This window comes from Schistocerca gregaria, chromosome 2, assembly GCF_023897955.1.
Source record: "Schistocerca gregaria isolate iqSchGreg1 chromosome 2, iqSchGreg1.2, whole genome shotgun sequence".
NCBI lineage: Eukaryota > Metazoa > Arthropoda > Insecta > Orthoptera > Acrididae > Schistocerca > Schistocerca gregaria.
Window position 1 is genome coordinate 874,070,404 of NC_064921.1, and position 17,435 is coordinate 874,087,838.

Consider the following 17,435-nt stretch of genomic DNA (forward strand, 5'->3'; position numbering starts at 1 on the left):
ATAAAACATTCTGAGCTCAAACAATGAGGTGTCTCAAATAGAATGTCCTCCTCTATGCCAACCAGCATGAATTCCAGAAACATTGCTCACATGAAAGCCAACTCGCATTTTTTTCATATGACATCCTAAAAGCCAGTACCACACCAACATTTATTAACCAAACTACAATAATATGGGGCACGAAACAAAATTTGTTATTTCCTTCTCATCCTGTGCAGTATGTCTTCTCTAATCCGCAGTTCTGAGTGATTTTCCCAAAATCTACCCCTTTTCCTAGACCTCTCCTTTTTCCTTCATCCCTCTTCCTTCCACTTCAACCCTTCTACCTGAAGGAGGAGCCACAGTCTCCAAAAGCTTGCCAATGACAACCGCCTTTAATATGTGTGTTTTGCTGCCCCTTGATGAGAAGATTTTTTATTTATCTAGTTAAATTATTTTGTCAATAACTGATTATTTTCTTTGTTATAAAATTTGTGACTAGATGAACAGTGGCCACATGAAGCTGCAACTAAATCAGAAAATGCAGATTGTTACTGGTATCATTAAGTCCACTCCAGTACTCTGAGTACTTGTCCCGAGCTGCATTCCACACCCCCAACCTGAGAAGAAAGAATATCTTTCTGAGGGATAGAAGAAAATCTGAAACAACCAAGAGCTGCCATTTCATGAGGACACACCTGCTACGCGACTCAAAAAATCTCCCGCTCAGAACAGGTAGCTACCTGATGGACCATAATTTCAATCTCCATGAAGCTTAGTCGCAAGAACAGTGTACAGCACTCCACCAGAGCCCCACAATTTTCTTCAAGTCAACAACAAATCATGGGAAACTGACCTGTCCTATTGACATGGAGTGCACTCAAAAATATCCAGATTTACCAAGGGAAATGCGAGAATGCGGACAGGTCTCTGGCACTGTTTTGGTCTGGGTCCATGTTTAGAGCTTGTGTGCATGGTCTTGTCCAGGGCTGTTATGACTGTTGACATCAATGTTCACTAGATAACCTGATGATGCCCCACGCGGGTGAAATGCGTTGTTCTCAAGTTAATAAAGAACACTGGGCAACCTGAGACTTTTTTTTAAATATTAGCCATAATAAGGTTACTGCAACACCTTGTCACAATGACATGGGATAGCTTTTATGAACTATGAGGCAGAACTGCTGGTCAATGATGAACTTCACGAGGCAAAATATTTTGTCTCCCCTCATATTCACTGCAGGTGAGCCTCGCCATTGGGTCTGGGTGATATGCTCTTCCACATACATAAGGGACAGGTCTATCATACAATTTCAACAATTTCAAATATTTTGCTTTTTTCTATGTATGTTTGTCACACTAACAGCAATGGGCTGTGATGTTATAAGGGATTTTGAGCTCAAAGCTATTTTGATACAAAGATTACCATTGGTTGTACAGAAGTAGTTAGCATTAATCCAGATCAAAGAAGATGTTGGTAGTGGTTGCATGATTGTAAACATAAAAGGACTCATCTACATGGTTATTAATCCTTTGATCCTCTCTTGGCATCTGAAGACGTAGGTCAGAGAATCTCTCCAAAGATGCTAAACTACATGATGTTATAAGGGATTTTGAGCTCAAAGCTATTTTGATACAAAGATTACCATTGGTTGTACAGAAGTAGTTAGCATTAATCCAGATCAAAGAAGATGTTGGTAGTGGTTGCATGATTGTAAACATAAAAGGACTCATCTACATGGTTATTAATCCTTTGATCCTCTCTTGGCATCTGAAGACGTAGGAACAAGCCTTGTTATTTCCACCCTTTGTACAAAAGTAATAGAATATCACATTTTTCATTCTAGGTACATAAATGGGTAGCTAGCCTACTGAAATTCAATTGTCAAATAGATCACTGTATGAAAGTTAGAATGGCGACCTGTACGTATAACTAGCATCTTATGTTCAAAGATAAAAATACAAATATTTTGTTGTCCATGGCAAGTTCAGGTGCAAAGAACAGATGGCGTGGTGCGTTGGGTCAAAATCGGCCGCGTTAAGTCCACCCTCCCACCTCTGCCTCCTACGTCAACTTTCAATAGTGTTGTCTTTAAAACTTGTAATAGCCACTCCTTCATAGGAAATGTAGCATGCGGCTTACAGCTGTTTCACCATCCATTAGAATATCTGATAGTGGTGTTCCAAGGTACATCTGACATTGCAGCTCTTGGGCAGCTGCAGGGTCCTCAAGGATGTGGCGACCTGTTAATGTTTCTCCACAGATGCATTTAGGGGGTTCTTCTTGTCGTAGTACGAGGGTTGTGCCAAAAGTAAGGTTCTCAATGAGCTACAGCCTTGAGGGAAAGTGCTAGGCTAAATGCGACAACAGTGCCGTGCACTGTGGTTCCCCCACTCTCGAGCCCACCTATCCGTGATTCGTTACATCACTCAGTGTTGGCTTGGCAGCCGTCAGAGATGGAAGTATTGTTCGCCGATCCCGCCAAGTGTGAGGTTTGAGCAGTAATCCAGTTTCTCCATGCAAGAAAGGTACTGCTCATCGAGAGTCATCGGCAACTGACTGAGGTTTATGGTGAAGAGTGCATGTCCGTTCAGCATGTCTGCAAATGATGCACAGCTTTAGCTGAGTGTTGCACAGAAGTTCACAATGAAGAACGGAGTGGAAGACCGCTAGATTATGATGTGATTGTTCAGAAGATCAACTGTGAGCTACTCAAAGATTGGAGGGTCACTGTCTGTGAACTTGCTGAACGCATTGCTAAAGCTTCCCAAGGCACAACTGAAAGAACTTCAGCAGAAACGTTGGGTTATTGCAAGGTGTGTGGTTGCTGGAACCCCCAGATGCTGACTGACAAGGAGCAATGTCTTGAGCGTTTCTTCAACAATGTTGGGGGGCAACAAAGAGAAGTTGTTGGACTATCATCATGAGAGATGAAACGTGGGTGTTTCATTACACTCCCGAAACAAAATAACAATCTCGTCTGTGGTGTCACTCCAGTTCACCGCGACCAAAGAAATTCAAACAGTTGCAGTCAGCAGGAAAGGTTACGGCGACGTGTTTTGGAATTGGAAGGGGGTGCTCCTCATTGATTTAATGCAACCTGGGATGATAATTAACTCAAGACAGATATTGTAAAACATTGAGCGAAATCCAGTGAGCAATCCAGAGTTGTCAGAGAGGACAAATGACAGAGAGAGTAGTGCTTCTTCACGACAACACTCGACCCCACGTCACTCGTCAAACACAGGAGCTTTTGAAGAAATTTGGGTGGACTCTTATGTCCCATCCCCCGTACAGCCTGACTTAGCCCACAGTGGTTAGCACCTCTTCCCCAAGCTAAAGGAACACTTAGGTCACAAAAGCTTCAAGAGCGATGATGAAGTCTGAGCAGAGGGCATATGCTTCCTCAATTGGTTGGTGGCAGACTTCTTCGACTTAGGAATATGAAAGTTGGAGCACCATCCTCAAAAGTGTGTAAAAAAAAGGGAGACTATGTTGAAAAATAAATAGAAGTGTAAGCTTTTCAACAATGTATAAGTTAATAACAATAAACAATGTTTTCTATTTGTAAAAATGTGGGAACCTTACTTTTGTTACAACCCTCATAGAACTTCACAAATTATTTTGGTTGGTTGGTTGATTTGGGGAAGGGGATCAAATAGTGAGGTCATCAAAATCATCAGATTAGGGTAGAAAGTTGGACATGACCTCTGAAAGGAAGCCTGAAGCGATTTAGGGATATCATGAAAAACCTAAATCATGATGCCCAAATGTGGGCTTGAACTGTCATCCTCCTGAATGTGAGTCCAGTGTGCTAACCACTTCGCCACCTTGCTCGGTAATTATTTTGGCTTGTCCACTTCTGAGACAGCATAAACACTGTCAAAAAGTCTGCCTGCCCTTGGGGGTGCATTTGAGGATTATCAGATTTTGTACTATCTTGCCTTTTGTTGTCTCATTTCTTCAGAATGTGGCATCAAATGTGTGCTTTTAAGTCAGCACTGGCAATATCTAGTTGACTGTTTCGAGAGAGAGAGAGAGAGAGAGAGAGAGAGAGAGAGAGAGAGAGAGAGAGAGAGAGAGAGGGGGGGGGGGTGCCAATTGACTCTGCAGTATAAATACTGCATTCTTTTTGTAAAGAACATTGTTCTAGATTCTGGATACTCTTTGATAACTGAAAAAAATGCACCATGATAAAAACTGGGAGTTACATTGTCTTTGATGAGCACCAGTCCTTTCTTACTACTGGTTAGGCAACATACAATGGAGATGTGTAACTGATGGTACTGCTTACAAGCAATTAGAGAAATCTGAAGTTCTTGTCAGAGGTTTTCCAGTTGAATTGCTTCTAGCCATCCTGTTTAAGGCATTTAATGAGTAACCAGCATGTTGGACTGTGAAACAAAATAGGATTAGGGGGTTTTTGGCATTTGATTAGTCATGACTGTGTAGTTAAATAAGTTTTGTTGGTGTTGTATTTTCAGTGGTGGCATAACTGCTTCTACAAGAATGCTATTGAATGGGTTAGTTCAGAAAGTCCCAGCAGACAGACTAATATTTCTAGAGTCTAATTTTTCTAAGATGGACAGTGCTGTTGACTCATAAACAATGCTCTATAGTCCAAACAGGATAAAATAAGTGCTTCACAAAATCTTAATATATCAGTTAGATTTGCACATTCAGGAAGGAACTGTTACACAGGAAACAGAAATTATTGAGTTTCTCCTTGCAGTAAGTGCAGTATGTGGTAATTATATAAATTTATTATCAAAAAGAAGTTGTAGAAATAACTTTTCCACTGCTTCCAGTAGCTAGGTTTTGAGGGATAGTTCTGGATGAGGACAGATTGTGTTCTACAAAAGTGCGTTATGTATGATTTACTTGGTGAGAAATGATATCCATGATTTTACACCCATTTTTGTGTCTTCTGCATAGCTGTTTGTAGTTATCACTCTACTATACATAACAATATGGAACTACAATATAAACAAGGATCACTGACATACAATGGTGGTATGACTATGTCCCTCTTTGTCTATTATTCCATTTACTGCAATGCAAAATGTGCACCACTTAAAAAGTGAAGCCTTTGTCACCTCATTTTCCGCACTTTATTGGTTACTAAAGGCTGTACTCACCCTAACTCTAAACAGTCTATGTGACAAAAAAATTTATATAAAGACAGGAAAATTTCTTCAAAAACCCTACTCGGATAGAATTGATAGAATGTGATCTGCCATGTTACATCGCACACCTTGTGCAAATAAAAAAATACTGTGATTAAATATCAGTGGTACACAAATGTATCTGTAGTCGCAAACTCTAAATCACATGAGATGATCAGTGCTGGTTTGAGATCTCTGGAATCTGCTTAGGTTGATCAGCCGTATTTGTCGTCTTTCATATCTGATAAAAATCTTTAGAATAGCATTTTTACAAAGATTTGAAGCATTTGACTATGGATATTGTCTAGTACTGGGGAGGGGGGGGGGGGGGGGGTGAGACACTACACACTACTTAGCTCCAAGGCTGTCAAGGGTGCATTCTAGGATGGCAGGTCTGTTGGGATAAAAGTTGTGGTATTACATAATGTTAAAAAGCAATGATGAGCAAAATTAAGATGATAATTGTTAGATGTCAACATTTCTCCATAACACACTGTTAAAAGTTCAGCAATGCCAAAGAAACTGGTGTTAATTTTCCCTCTGTCAAGGATTTCCTGGCTTTTATCAGCGTACTGAAGTCCACCAATCTATTGTAATTTTGACCACAATTGTTAAAATGATGAGGTGTACTGCCAGAGAAGAAACTTATTGTTCCCAACATTCGTTCTTCCTTTGTTTCACCGAGTGAAGTGCTTCTGCCCTTGATCTTTTGAATAAAATTTAAAAAAATTCAGTAGAGAAGTAGCACCTCTATGTTTCTCTCTGATGGCATCTGCAATCTCTTTCTGTCTAGGAGGATCTGAAGACAATGGTAATGTAGAGCTTGCTGTGTCTTGTACTCCTCCATTAATCCTCTACTTTGTATTATGACCTACACTTTAGCAACGAAAGATTTCCAACTGGATCTGCACAGTGACGAATGTGGTGAATAATAACTCTGGTGTATATTTGGGACCTATACAATAATCAAGTAATGGTCACTACACAAAGGTCATTGTAAATATTCCACTTCATCGTAGTTGCGAGGTAAGGACTGCAAACTGACAAATATATTGCAGGATAGGAGTAATAAGTGGCGATGAAATGTCTTGGGCATCAAAGAATCTCTCTAGTAGTTGCCCTCTACTAGTTGTTATCTCGCTGCCCTAAATGTGATTATGGGTCTTAAAACCTCCAAATAAAATGGAAGGTGGGGATAACTATTTAATTAGGTTTTCCGTCTCTCTGTTGATATTCAGATATTACAGACTGTCAACGCTATGGTCAGTTGCATACCAATCACTACTGCTTAGAGGGTAGTGCCCATAGGAACTTGTCCACTGAACAGGTTTGATATGATTAGTGTGTAAACACCTCCAGATCCTCATTCCATGTTTATTCTATTTTTGCCATGTATGTTATGTCCTCAAGGAGTAGGAAGGTATACTTCTACAAAAACTTAATTCTTGTATTGCTATAGTTTTTGATTAACTGTCAAATTGCTACCAAGTAGCTATAGTAGGCATTGCAATTCCACTGTGTATCAATGAAACAGTGTCGACGTCATCAACAAAGGTAAATGTCATTCATGCTGATCCACATTTTTTCCAATGCCTCCTGTGTTATTAGAATAGTGTCCATAGATTCTTCTACTGTAAAGGAGAGTTCCAGTTCCATCAGAATCAACAAATTAGACCTGTGCTCTGGTCTTTTCTTGTCTTTTTCCCTTCTTTTCTCTTTTTGCAGTTTTCCTTCATGTAATACTTTAGGTTGCAGGACCACATAAGAAGGCGACCAGACACGTCTGTCTCTTTTAACCACTGACTGGTGTGTGACTGTCCATCAGTTATATTTTGAGAGGAAGAAGCTGTGGAGTGCCTGTTTCTCTCTTGTTCTGTCAGAGGGATAACAAGTGTCTCCTGCTGTGTTCACTGGGAGACTCCTGCTGGCTATGTCATATTGAAGGTCAAAGGTGGTTGAGGTCTCTCTTACAAATAACTTGTCATTTTGCATGTCCTTGATTTATGGAACATGGTAGATTCAGTTTTGAAAAAGTTGAATTAGGTGTGTGATAGCTGTGACTTCTTCACATCTGTCATCATGATTATTAGAAGCAAGCATTCATATTTTTTCCTGTGCCTCATTATATGACAGATGTTCCATCTTTTTATATTTTAATGTTTTCTTTTTTTAAAACACTGGACAAATTGGTGAACAGAGGGTGGTGTTCCGAACAATTTACACACAAAGGCAGCTTTTCATGAGGATGACCTTCATGATCTTCCACAATAAGCAAATTTTTGGTCTGGCCATGCAGTGGGATGATGTGCCCAAAATGTAGCATGGGATATAAAGTTTTATGTCACACCCATACACCATAACTTTTTCTGGGAGGACTTTTCCTTCAAAAGCTAAGATGAAAATGTCTTATCTATTCGGTTACCCTTTTGAGCTTCTTGTACCCTTTGGACTAAATCTACATCTGATGGTGATAGGTTAGCCCATAGCTACTCGTCTGTCTCACATGTAAGGCCTGAGTGAAAGACAACTCATTGCACCAGATTCAAAGTTTTATGTGGAGTAATAGTCACTGGCATGAGCCCCAATCCTTCCCATGTTTGGCGTGTTTGACGCTGTACAGCAGAAGGGGCTTATACATCCTAAATTCCTTGACCCCCTCCCCCTTTCTTTGCCCATCTCCTCCCCCCCACCACCTCCTCTCAATACATCCCCCCCCCCCCCCCCGCACTTCTCTGTGTGCAATTTCCTCCCCCCCCCCCATCTCCCTCTATGTCAATTTCCGTTTGAGTGTTCATTACAGTGTCATGTGAAAATTTGAAGTAAATCAGTCAAGAACTTTTCAAGATTTGTTCTAACTACGTTTCCCCTTTATATATTACATATATATGCATATATTATATATATAACAAAAATATATAGTCCATGTCCATCTGAATATTAATTAGGGTGTCATGTACGAATTTGTAATAAATTTGTCAAGAACTTTTCAAGGTTTTCGGTAACAATGTTTCCCTTTTACATATGTAATTTTTTTATGAAAACACGTGACAGCAGAACTGTCAAACTGAGCACATTTTTTAAATTTTCTTTTGCATACCAAAAGTATCATTACCATCCACAATTAAAAACACAACCAAATTGGTTGAGCCATTCTCATGTGTTGATCTTTCACAATTGATTTTAATTTCTGACTTTAATTTTCTACAAACTGTGATGATATGAGATCTTTATATGAGATGTTCCATTAATCGTTTTCTCCAAATTTTCTTTCGTATAAGCCTTGTCCTTACATTTACAAACAAAACAAAGATAAAATTCAACAAAACCTTCCAACTCATTCTTCACTGATGATATTTCATACATGTGGCGAATGATGTTAATCTACAATTTTCCACCTGTATTTTCCAAAAAATTTATTTCATACAAATCTTGTCCTGATTAAAACAAACATAACCAAAAAAAAAAAAAAAAAAAAAAAAAAAAAAAAAAAAAAAAAACAAGAAAAAATCAACCAAATTGATTAAGCCATTCTCAGGGGATGATCTTTCATACATGTGGCAACTGATTTTTATTTATATATATCTGTTCCACAAAAAATAAAGGCTTTGTTGCTATAAGATTATTTCCATCTTTTCTAGTACAAACCAGGTATTGAAAAATCTGTTTTGTTACAGTTCTTCTGGCTTGTCCCTCTCCCCATGGAATAGCCAGGATAAGAAAAGCAGTTTGACTGTAACAGTGAGCATTGAAATATCTATACCTACCTGTCGAGACACCCAGATCAGCATGGCCACTATGTTGATTTAGTATGATTCACTTCATGTGCAAAACGTATGCCCTGATGTCACCTACTCAGATCAAGTGCTTTCTCTCCCTATGGTGCCACTCAGCCTCAGCAAAGATCACCCGGTATTATGGTAGTTGATTGGGGAGTAGGGGTGGGGGGTGGGAAGGTCCTAGTGCCCCAACATGGTGGGCAATTTACTCCTTGGCATTCATGGGGAGCCAGTTGCTCAGGCGTTGGAAGTAAGATTCCTGTAGACTGAGGAACCACTAGCGAAAGGGTACATAACGACCCTACCACATTGGGTTGGCTACCACACTGGCTTTTAAGTGCATACTTAAGTCTACATAGTTACTAAACACAAAGGGTCTTTTATGCTGTAGGCAGCTGGTGCTATTTAAGACATCCTTTCCCAGATGGTCCTTACTCTATGAAAAAAATTAGAAAAATGGTGGTCAAACCCAAAAGGGAACAAAACATTACTTCAGCCAAACAAATTGATGTAAAGTAAACGGATAAAGATATAAACCAAAGAAAGCAGAATCTAGAGACATAGTTGGATCCATGTCAAGGACTGCCACCATGTGTAATGGTATTCAGAGATGGGAAATTGTAGCAAAGGGAAGGAAGTAGCTGCTGCAACAGCCTTGGGCTCCATGCCGTCCACACACACACACACACACACACACACACACACACACACACACACACACACACTCATGACAGAGTTGTGAGACCCCTGCAGGTCCAGAGCCAAAACACTGAAGCAGTTTAACTGGGTTTGAGTTGCTGCGAAACATTAGGAGAATGTCACATCTGCAGCAATAGTTTTGGCTTGAAAGAATCTAAATCCAGAACAGCTGCAAGGGAAAAACAAGCATATTAGGCTGCTCAATAGATGGGTTATCACGAAAATGTTGAGAGATCATGAGACGATAGCTGCTGCAATGACATTTACCTTTATCAGAAATATCGTGATAATTAGCAATCAATCAAAAACCAAGAATTTAAAAAAATCATTGGATTGCACAAGGAATGGTGAGTGTGTACAGCCAAATGCAACTCAAAAAACTGAAACTTGTTTTCAGTTAGACCTGCTTTGAAACTAATGACTCAAATACAACCCAACATAATGCAGTTAAGTATGAACCTAACTGGCATTTAGAAAGTTTACTGAGTGACAATGACAAAAAACAAAAGAGATTATGGTATCTTTTATTGATATCGACAGGAGGGATTAATATCTATGCATTAGAAGATTCTGGAAGTCAACTTAACACTAGTTTGGAAAATTTGTTCATTCAGTTGAAATGTAAGAAGTTCTCAGTTTTTCCTGTGAATAGTACTCATGTGGTCTGTGAGGCTGCTAATAAGAGCAAACAAACTTGAGAAGAAGAGTTGTTCAAAGTTCAAACAGAAGATTTCTTTAAGTGTGAAACTGACATCAGGGTCTGAAAAAGGGAATAACACAACACACATGCTAAACAAAGTACACCTTTGGGTACCACACAACACTGTAAAGGAGCATGTAAAAGTATACTATTTTGCACACTAATTTTGTGTGACACAATGGCCTGGTGGGAGCCTTTAAATAGGATCTCGCTTTGGCAACTTACAAATCGCTAACCAGCACCAGTAATCACACCAGGGAAAGGGCCCATACTGATGATGTTCTCTGAGAGGTGAAGGCTGGGTCTAAGATGACTGAAAATTCCTTGGTCCAACCGTGATTCGATCCTGAGACCTTTCATTCAGTTTCCAGGCACACACTTTACCACTAGACAACCACTAATAAATTGATTCTCTAGTGAAGATACAAAGGTCAATGTGAAACAATTTGTCGATGCCAAAAGACCACAATCTCCCCCCCCCCCCCCCCCCCATCAGAAAATGGAATCAAATCAACAACCTCAAATGCGGCAGATAAAAAATTTCAGTTTCCAAATATTGCCTTAATGAGACATATTTAAGATATGAATAGTCCGTGAGTATATAAATAACAATATTATACACAAATATTGAGAAAAAATCCTGGAAAGGACTGGTAAATATAATGTCACAATATGTGTAGAACTGAGACACAATCAAGGACTGATTATGACAAAACAGAAACTATGTTTCTTACATTTTGTTAGTTCTGGAAACGTAAAATAAATTTAAATGGAACTTTTACACTGTAGTTGATTGTTTGCATTTTTCATGACAGAAAAGACGACTTGTGCTGGGACTTTGATACGCCATAAAAATTAGAGATGACATCTGACTGTCAATGATCCCAACATGGGTATATTACCACCTTCATCAAGATACACGAGAAAAGATCTGAGTAAACCTGAGAAACATTTGCTTTAATTTACAGAAACTGAAGATAAATTTAAATCATGGTGTAAATGCAATGACTAAAAACTAGCTTTCCTTTACACAAATGAAACCTCACTGTGCCAATTCTATGGCCTAATCTTGGTCACTGAGTAGATTTTTAGGAGCTAGAGCTTCCACACTGTAAGGAAGTGTTCCAGACTGTAAGGAAGTGTTGACTGCCATCTGTTTTCATAAAACTTTTAGATACATAAAGATACAATAATCTACAGAGATGTTATATTTACGTATGCTTCCGAGGGATTAGAAAAGCTGAAAAGAAGAAAATTGTTTAAAATCTGTTGCTATCTTTTAAAGGCAGGGGAATAAAATATTTGAAATTATGGTAGTGAACTACATACAAAATTGGCTATGTGTTTAGTAAGATACAACTTGGTTTTGTTTTCTAAGCTGATGAAACTATTAGAAGGGTATGGAGAGGTCTGAAGATTTTGAATAAATTTAAAGTAACTGGAATACTTTAGTTTTAATATGCAGTGACTCATAAATAATTATGTTTTCCATACAGCATATTTTGCTTCACCCATTTGTAAAACATTAGTTCTCAATTTTGGCATAAAAAAGTAAACCACCTTACTCAGTTTAGTGTGGGCTTTGTACCAAGGTGCAACTTGGCATTTTTAAAAGTAACTAATCATTCCCAGAGGTGAAAGGATCAGTAGCTGAGAATCGAACCCCACAACTTTTCAGACACCAAACCACAACACTTGACGCTATACCACAGCAAGTCTATTCACTCTTTTTCATTAAATGTGTGTGAGCATTTATTTATTTATTTTTTATTTACGGATACGAGTTCAGAGTGACCTACTCATTAACTCTGCTGGCTAGCTCTACTCTGGTCAAATGACACCCCTGCTAAGTTTGCTCTGGCCAGCAGTTGACTTGTTTGTCACCTCCTAATGTTGCACAGGAGAAAACAGGAGAGAAATTACTACTTGGAAACTCCAAGTTACCCACAAGTTTAGTGGGTCCACTGAGCAGCTCCAATTTGGCCATCTAACATATCAAAAGGACTTTTTCCTGATGCACAAACAGTACAAATGGTTGAAAAGAGATACATCAAATGTATATCTTACTAACCTGATAGTAGCTTGCTCATAGTCTGCAAAACCTGTATCAGGATTTTTCTTCTTCTTCTTTTTTTCAAGTATTTCAGCCTCCGAAGCTCCAATGTTGAGAAGTTTCACACGATCATAATCCTGACCCTGTGAAAAAGTTTTATAATGTAATGATGAACACTCAACATCTTTAGACACACAAGGTAAAAGTATAATTACCATTTTTAACTTATCAATCTGAGATAGAAATAAAGATACGTTACCCTAACAGAAACTAGTGCGAGACATCATTTTTACTACACGAGCAAGCCAAAATTTGACATCACCATAATTTCTGAACATCCAGCACCTAAATCAAATCTTCATCAAATGCAATGAATATAATTATTTTCAATAGAAGATAATGAAAACTAAAAAAAAGTCTGATGTCACAAAAAGTTTAAATAAATAAGAAAAACATGCAATTGAGTCAGTGAAAACAGCACAATTACTGTTTAACACACCAAGGTCCATACGAAATGGTAAGATGATATATAATGGCCTGATGCTTCCTGTCTGAAGATTCAAAAGGCATCCTGGAGACATTTTCACTGGGGGCTCAGAAGTCTGGTGCGAGAGCCGACTTGGCACCTACAAGCGAGGCAAATATGAGGCACTACAGCAGGAGGGTTAGTCATAAGCTCATGTCTACACGATCGATTTGCAGATAAGTTGTTTAGGCACACTTGGTCATGCATCTTGCTTGCATCTGCAGTCAGTTTCCTCCATTTGCTGAGTTTGTCAGCAAATTGCTCCCACTTGTCACTGTCAATATTAAATGCACACATATCATGCTTGTCGCAATCCCTAAAGCATAGTGAAGGTCTTTCATGAGGTCTCTTTGCTCCTGTTATTTCACTGTGGAATGTGCGCCGAGGCAGACGGGAGTGGACCATACGATGCAGATGTCCTAACCACTGCAGGCGACGTTGCTTGTGCGTGGCCGTGATACTCTGTTGTTTTGCAGTTTTCAGAACCATATCATCTGTCACATGATCCTTCCATGACATTCCCAAGATGCTCCGTAAGCACTGCAGGTGAAAGGCATTGAGCTTTTGTTCCTGTTTGCCATACGACGTCCAAGTCTCAGCTCCATAAAAGAGAGTACTCAGCGTATGGTTGATGCACAAGTATTTTTGTTGATAATGTAAGATGTTTGTTGTCCCATGCTCGTGTGCGGAACTTTCTGAAAGTACTGGCAGCCTTTCCTATTCTTGCATTTATCTCGTCATCCAGGGAGAGATCTTCTGTCATTATTGAACCAAGATAGCAGAATTTATCGACTATCTTCAACAAGGAGCCGTCCAGGTTGATGACAAGCGGATCTGTGTATCCTTGTGCCAACCGTCTTCTTTATGTTTATAGCACTTGCATGCAGTACGGAATTTATCTACAAGCTCTTGCAGATCATTTTGATTATGCGTTACAATTGCACCAAATAAAAGGCTATTTACAAGCAGGTCCTCTCGGAAGCACTTGGATCTGGCGCAGAGAAATGTTGTAGAGCTGGCCATCAGCTCTGGTATACAGATGAATGCCCACGTTAGTTTCACCAAAAGCGACATTGAGGAGTGCTGAGAAAAAAATATTGAACAGAGTGGGAGCCAATTCAAAGCCTTGAGGAACCTCTCTTTTCACTGCAAATGGGTCAGATGTGATTCCGTTGAAGACCACAGCACCTTCCATATCTTTGTGAAAAGCCTTGATCATCTTTAATAGCTTTGGAGGGCACCCTATCTTCAAAAGCACTGCATACAGTCCTTCTCTGCTAACTGTGTTGAAAGCCTTGTTTAGGTCAATAAAGACAATTAACAGGGGGGGTTTCTGCTCATGGCACTTCTCCTGAGTTTGCCAGAGTGTGAAGATCATATCGACTGTAGATCATTGGAGATGAAACCCACATTGTTCCTCAGGGAATATGCGCTCGGCAAGCTTCTGAAGTCTGCCCAACACCACGCGGGAAAATGTTTTTCCAGATATACTCAAAAGTAAATTCCACAGTGACAGTTGCAATTGCCACGATTACTTTTACCTTTGTATAAAGTAACAACATTGACATTGTGCATGTCTTGCAGGACAGTACCCTCAGCCCAACATTTCAGTAGGAGGTTGAAAAGCAGTGGAAAAACTGGCTTAAGTTTTACAGTTTCTGTGGAGTAGTTGTCTTCGCCAGGGCACTTCCCACATTTGAGCTGTGCAATTGTTCTTTGAAGCTCCTCCATAGTAGGTGTGGCATCCAAGTCATCATAAGGGAGATTGGGGAGGAGACCAGACAGCAAGGTCATCAGTCTCATTGGATTAGGAAAGTACGAGGAAGGAACTCGGCTGTGCCCTTTCAAAGGAACCATTCCGGCATTTGCCTGGAGCAATTTAGGGAAATCACGGAAAACGTAAATCAAGATAGCCGGATGCAGGATTGAACCGTCGTCCTCCCGAATGTGAGTCCAGTGTGCTAGCCACTGCGCCACCTCACTCAGCCTAGTCATGGTAAGGTGTCGTCTAAGGAATTTCATCCATTGCATTTGGACTAATGTTGATGGGATGTGATTAGGGGCTGGAGTAATGTTCTAACCAACAGAGCAATTGACGATTTCGATCTGTGATGACTTTTACATCTATTTCCTTGAGTACTAAGCTCTTCTTTGGAATGGGTTCAATGGCCTGTTTGATGCCCGAATAAACACTGCCAATGTTGCCAGCATTAAAACACCCCTGTATGCCAGTGCAAAGTTGCTCCCAATAGGAACTGATGCAGTTGCGGACAGTGTGCTGAACAACTGCCTTTGCTTTGCTTTGCTTAACTCCCTGCGTATAGAATTGCATGGGTTTTTATGTCAGGTGACAGTGGCCTGACACTTAGCCTCAAGAAGAGGTTTCAGGACATCTACGTTCTCAATGAACCAATCCTGTGATTTTGCTTCCAGATTACCAAACACATTTTATGCCGTAACAGTAAGAAGCGATTTTATCTTCTGCCAATCTTCTGAAATAGGAGCGGCTGGGTTCCAGGAATCCATCTCTTTTCGTATACTTCTACTGCAGCAGTGTTTCTTGTTTGGCAAAGATTAATTTTTGTTTTGTAAGGTGTTCTGGCACAGTGGAACTTCTTAGTCACAAAGTGTACTTTTGTCGCCACTGGAGCATGATCCGTGTCACAGTCTGCACTAAGGAAAGAACGTGTATGAAGAAAGTAATGCAGATCTTAACTTTTAGTCAGAATAAGATCTAATTGGTGCCAATGGTTTGAGTAGGGGTGCATTCAGGAAACCTTGTGGTTTAGCTTGCCTTTAAAGTATGTATTGGTGAAACACAACTTTGCACAAACTTCAAGCAACTGTAGACGATTTTCATTCCTCAGGCCCACTCTGTGTTTGCCTAGGCAGTCAAGCCAGGTGGCAAAATCACTACCAAGATGATAGTGTGGAGTATAAAGCAACTATGGTTCCCTTCAAAATATTTGACATATGACAGCCAGTGGGCAGGACAGCTCCCACTAGCAATACACCAATGTGAACCTGGCATTGACAGCTCCCATTATTTGTCACTTTCCTCTGAAAAGAACTGTGACTGCCAGTCTAAGTTAGCTGTTGCTGTTGGAAACTCATATAACATTTACTTTTACCTGTCTTAAAATGTGTAAGGGAAGTAATCTAAAGAAGGGTCTGGTGGGAACACAGTAGAGACTATGCCCTATATGAATTTCAGAATCTTGACATGATTATTGTTGGAGATACACTTTAAAGTTACTTTCTATGGCTGCAGAGATTGGAACACTGCAGCATAGCCGGCAGGTAAGACCTTTCGAGACTTCACCATTTCAGACCTTATACATCAGATGTCAATCAATTTAAACCATACTTCATGTGACATTAGGGATACAGGAGAAAAAGAAAGAAGAGTGAGCTAAAGAGAAAAGATAATTTAAGATTAACATTTAAATGAAGTCATTAATGACTGACGAAGTGGCAGCAAATCTGACAGGGCCTTCAAAGGGAGAATCCCAGCATTTAAAAATTTCTGGAAACAAAAAAAGGGGTTTTAACCCTATTACATCCAAATAAAAGTTAAGAGTCCTTACACTTGTAACAGATTAGATTAAGTTTTCCTTTCACAGTCCCAAAAAATGAGATGATTTTGTGGGTGTGGAACATGTCAGAAAGTGTAACATAAAACATTTGAATATAATACTTACTACTACGGTCATTTGTGAGGAGATTGTCAAATAGATGAATACATTACAGTAAACAGGAAATGCTAATATTTACAGAATTGATACACTGTCAGAATGGAACGCTGTTATGCATTTTTAATATATTTATCACAAACAAAATACCTAAGTTTGACAGTTCTGACAGAGTGCAGTCAAAATTTAAATCTAACTGACATTTTTACTTAAGCTGTTCTAACAGTCCCTGTTAAGATATTCATCTATAGAGTAGAATGAGTCGCCTATCAACAAGTCTTTGAAACTCTGTTTAAACCGTGCTTTATCTGAAACCAAATTTTTAGTGGTTGCTGACACTTTATTGAAAATGTGTGTTCCTGAATATTGGATCCCTTTCTGGACCAAGGTAAGTGATTTAACATCTTTATGCAGATTGTTCTTATTCCTAGTATTGATACTATGTATTGAGCTATTTGTTGGAAACAGAGAGATATTGTTTGCAACAAATGTCATTGAGGAATAAATATACTAAGAAGTAGTGGTTAGAATACTTCAACAGGTTTCTACACATTGTTCTTGAATTTACACCACAAATGTTTCTTATTACATGCTTTTACATGATAAAAACCTTTGCTCGGTTTGATGACTTACGCCAGAATATGGTCCATATGACATAACAGAATGAAAGTAAGCAAAGTATGCAGGTTTTTTTACATTTATGTCTCCTACATCTGACATCATTCTCACTGCACACACAGACTTGTTTTGGTGCTTCAGCAATTCTTTGGTATGCCCTTCCCTACTGAATTTATTAACAAGTTATAATCCGAGAAATTTAACACTGTCAACCTCTTTGATCTGC

At 39.3% G+C, this 17,435-nt stretch overlaps 1 protein-coding gene across 1 annotated transcript in view; it reads right to left on the reverse strand.

Moving 5' to 3' along the window:
• Window positions 1–17,435, reverse strand: part of LOC126335277 (pre-mRNA-splicing factor SYF2) — a 60,099-nt gene that overhangs the window by 13,038 nt on the left and 29,626 nt on the right. The window contains exon 4 of the mRNA XM_049998341.1: window positions 12,392–12,516. Within this exon, the coding sequence (XP_049854298.1) occupies window positions 12,392–12,516 (125 nt within the window). The remainder of the gene's footprint in view (window positions 1–12,391; window positions 12,517–17,435) is intronic.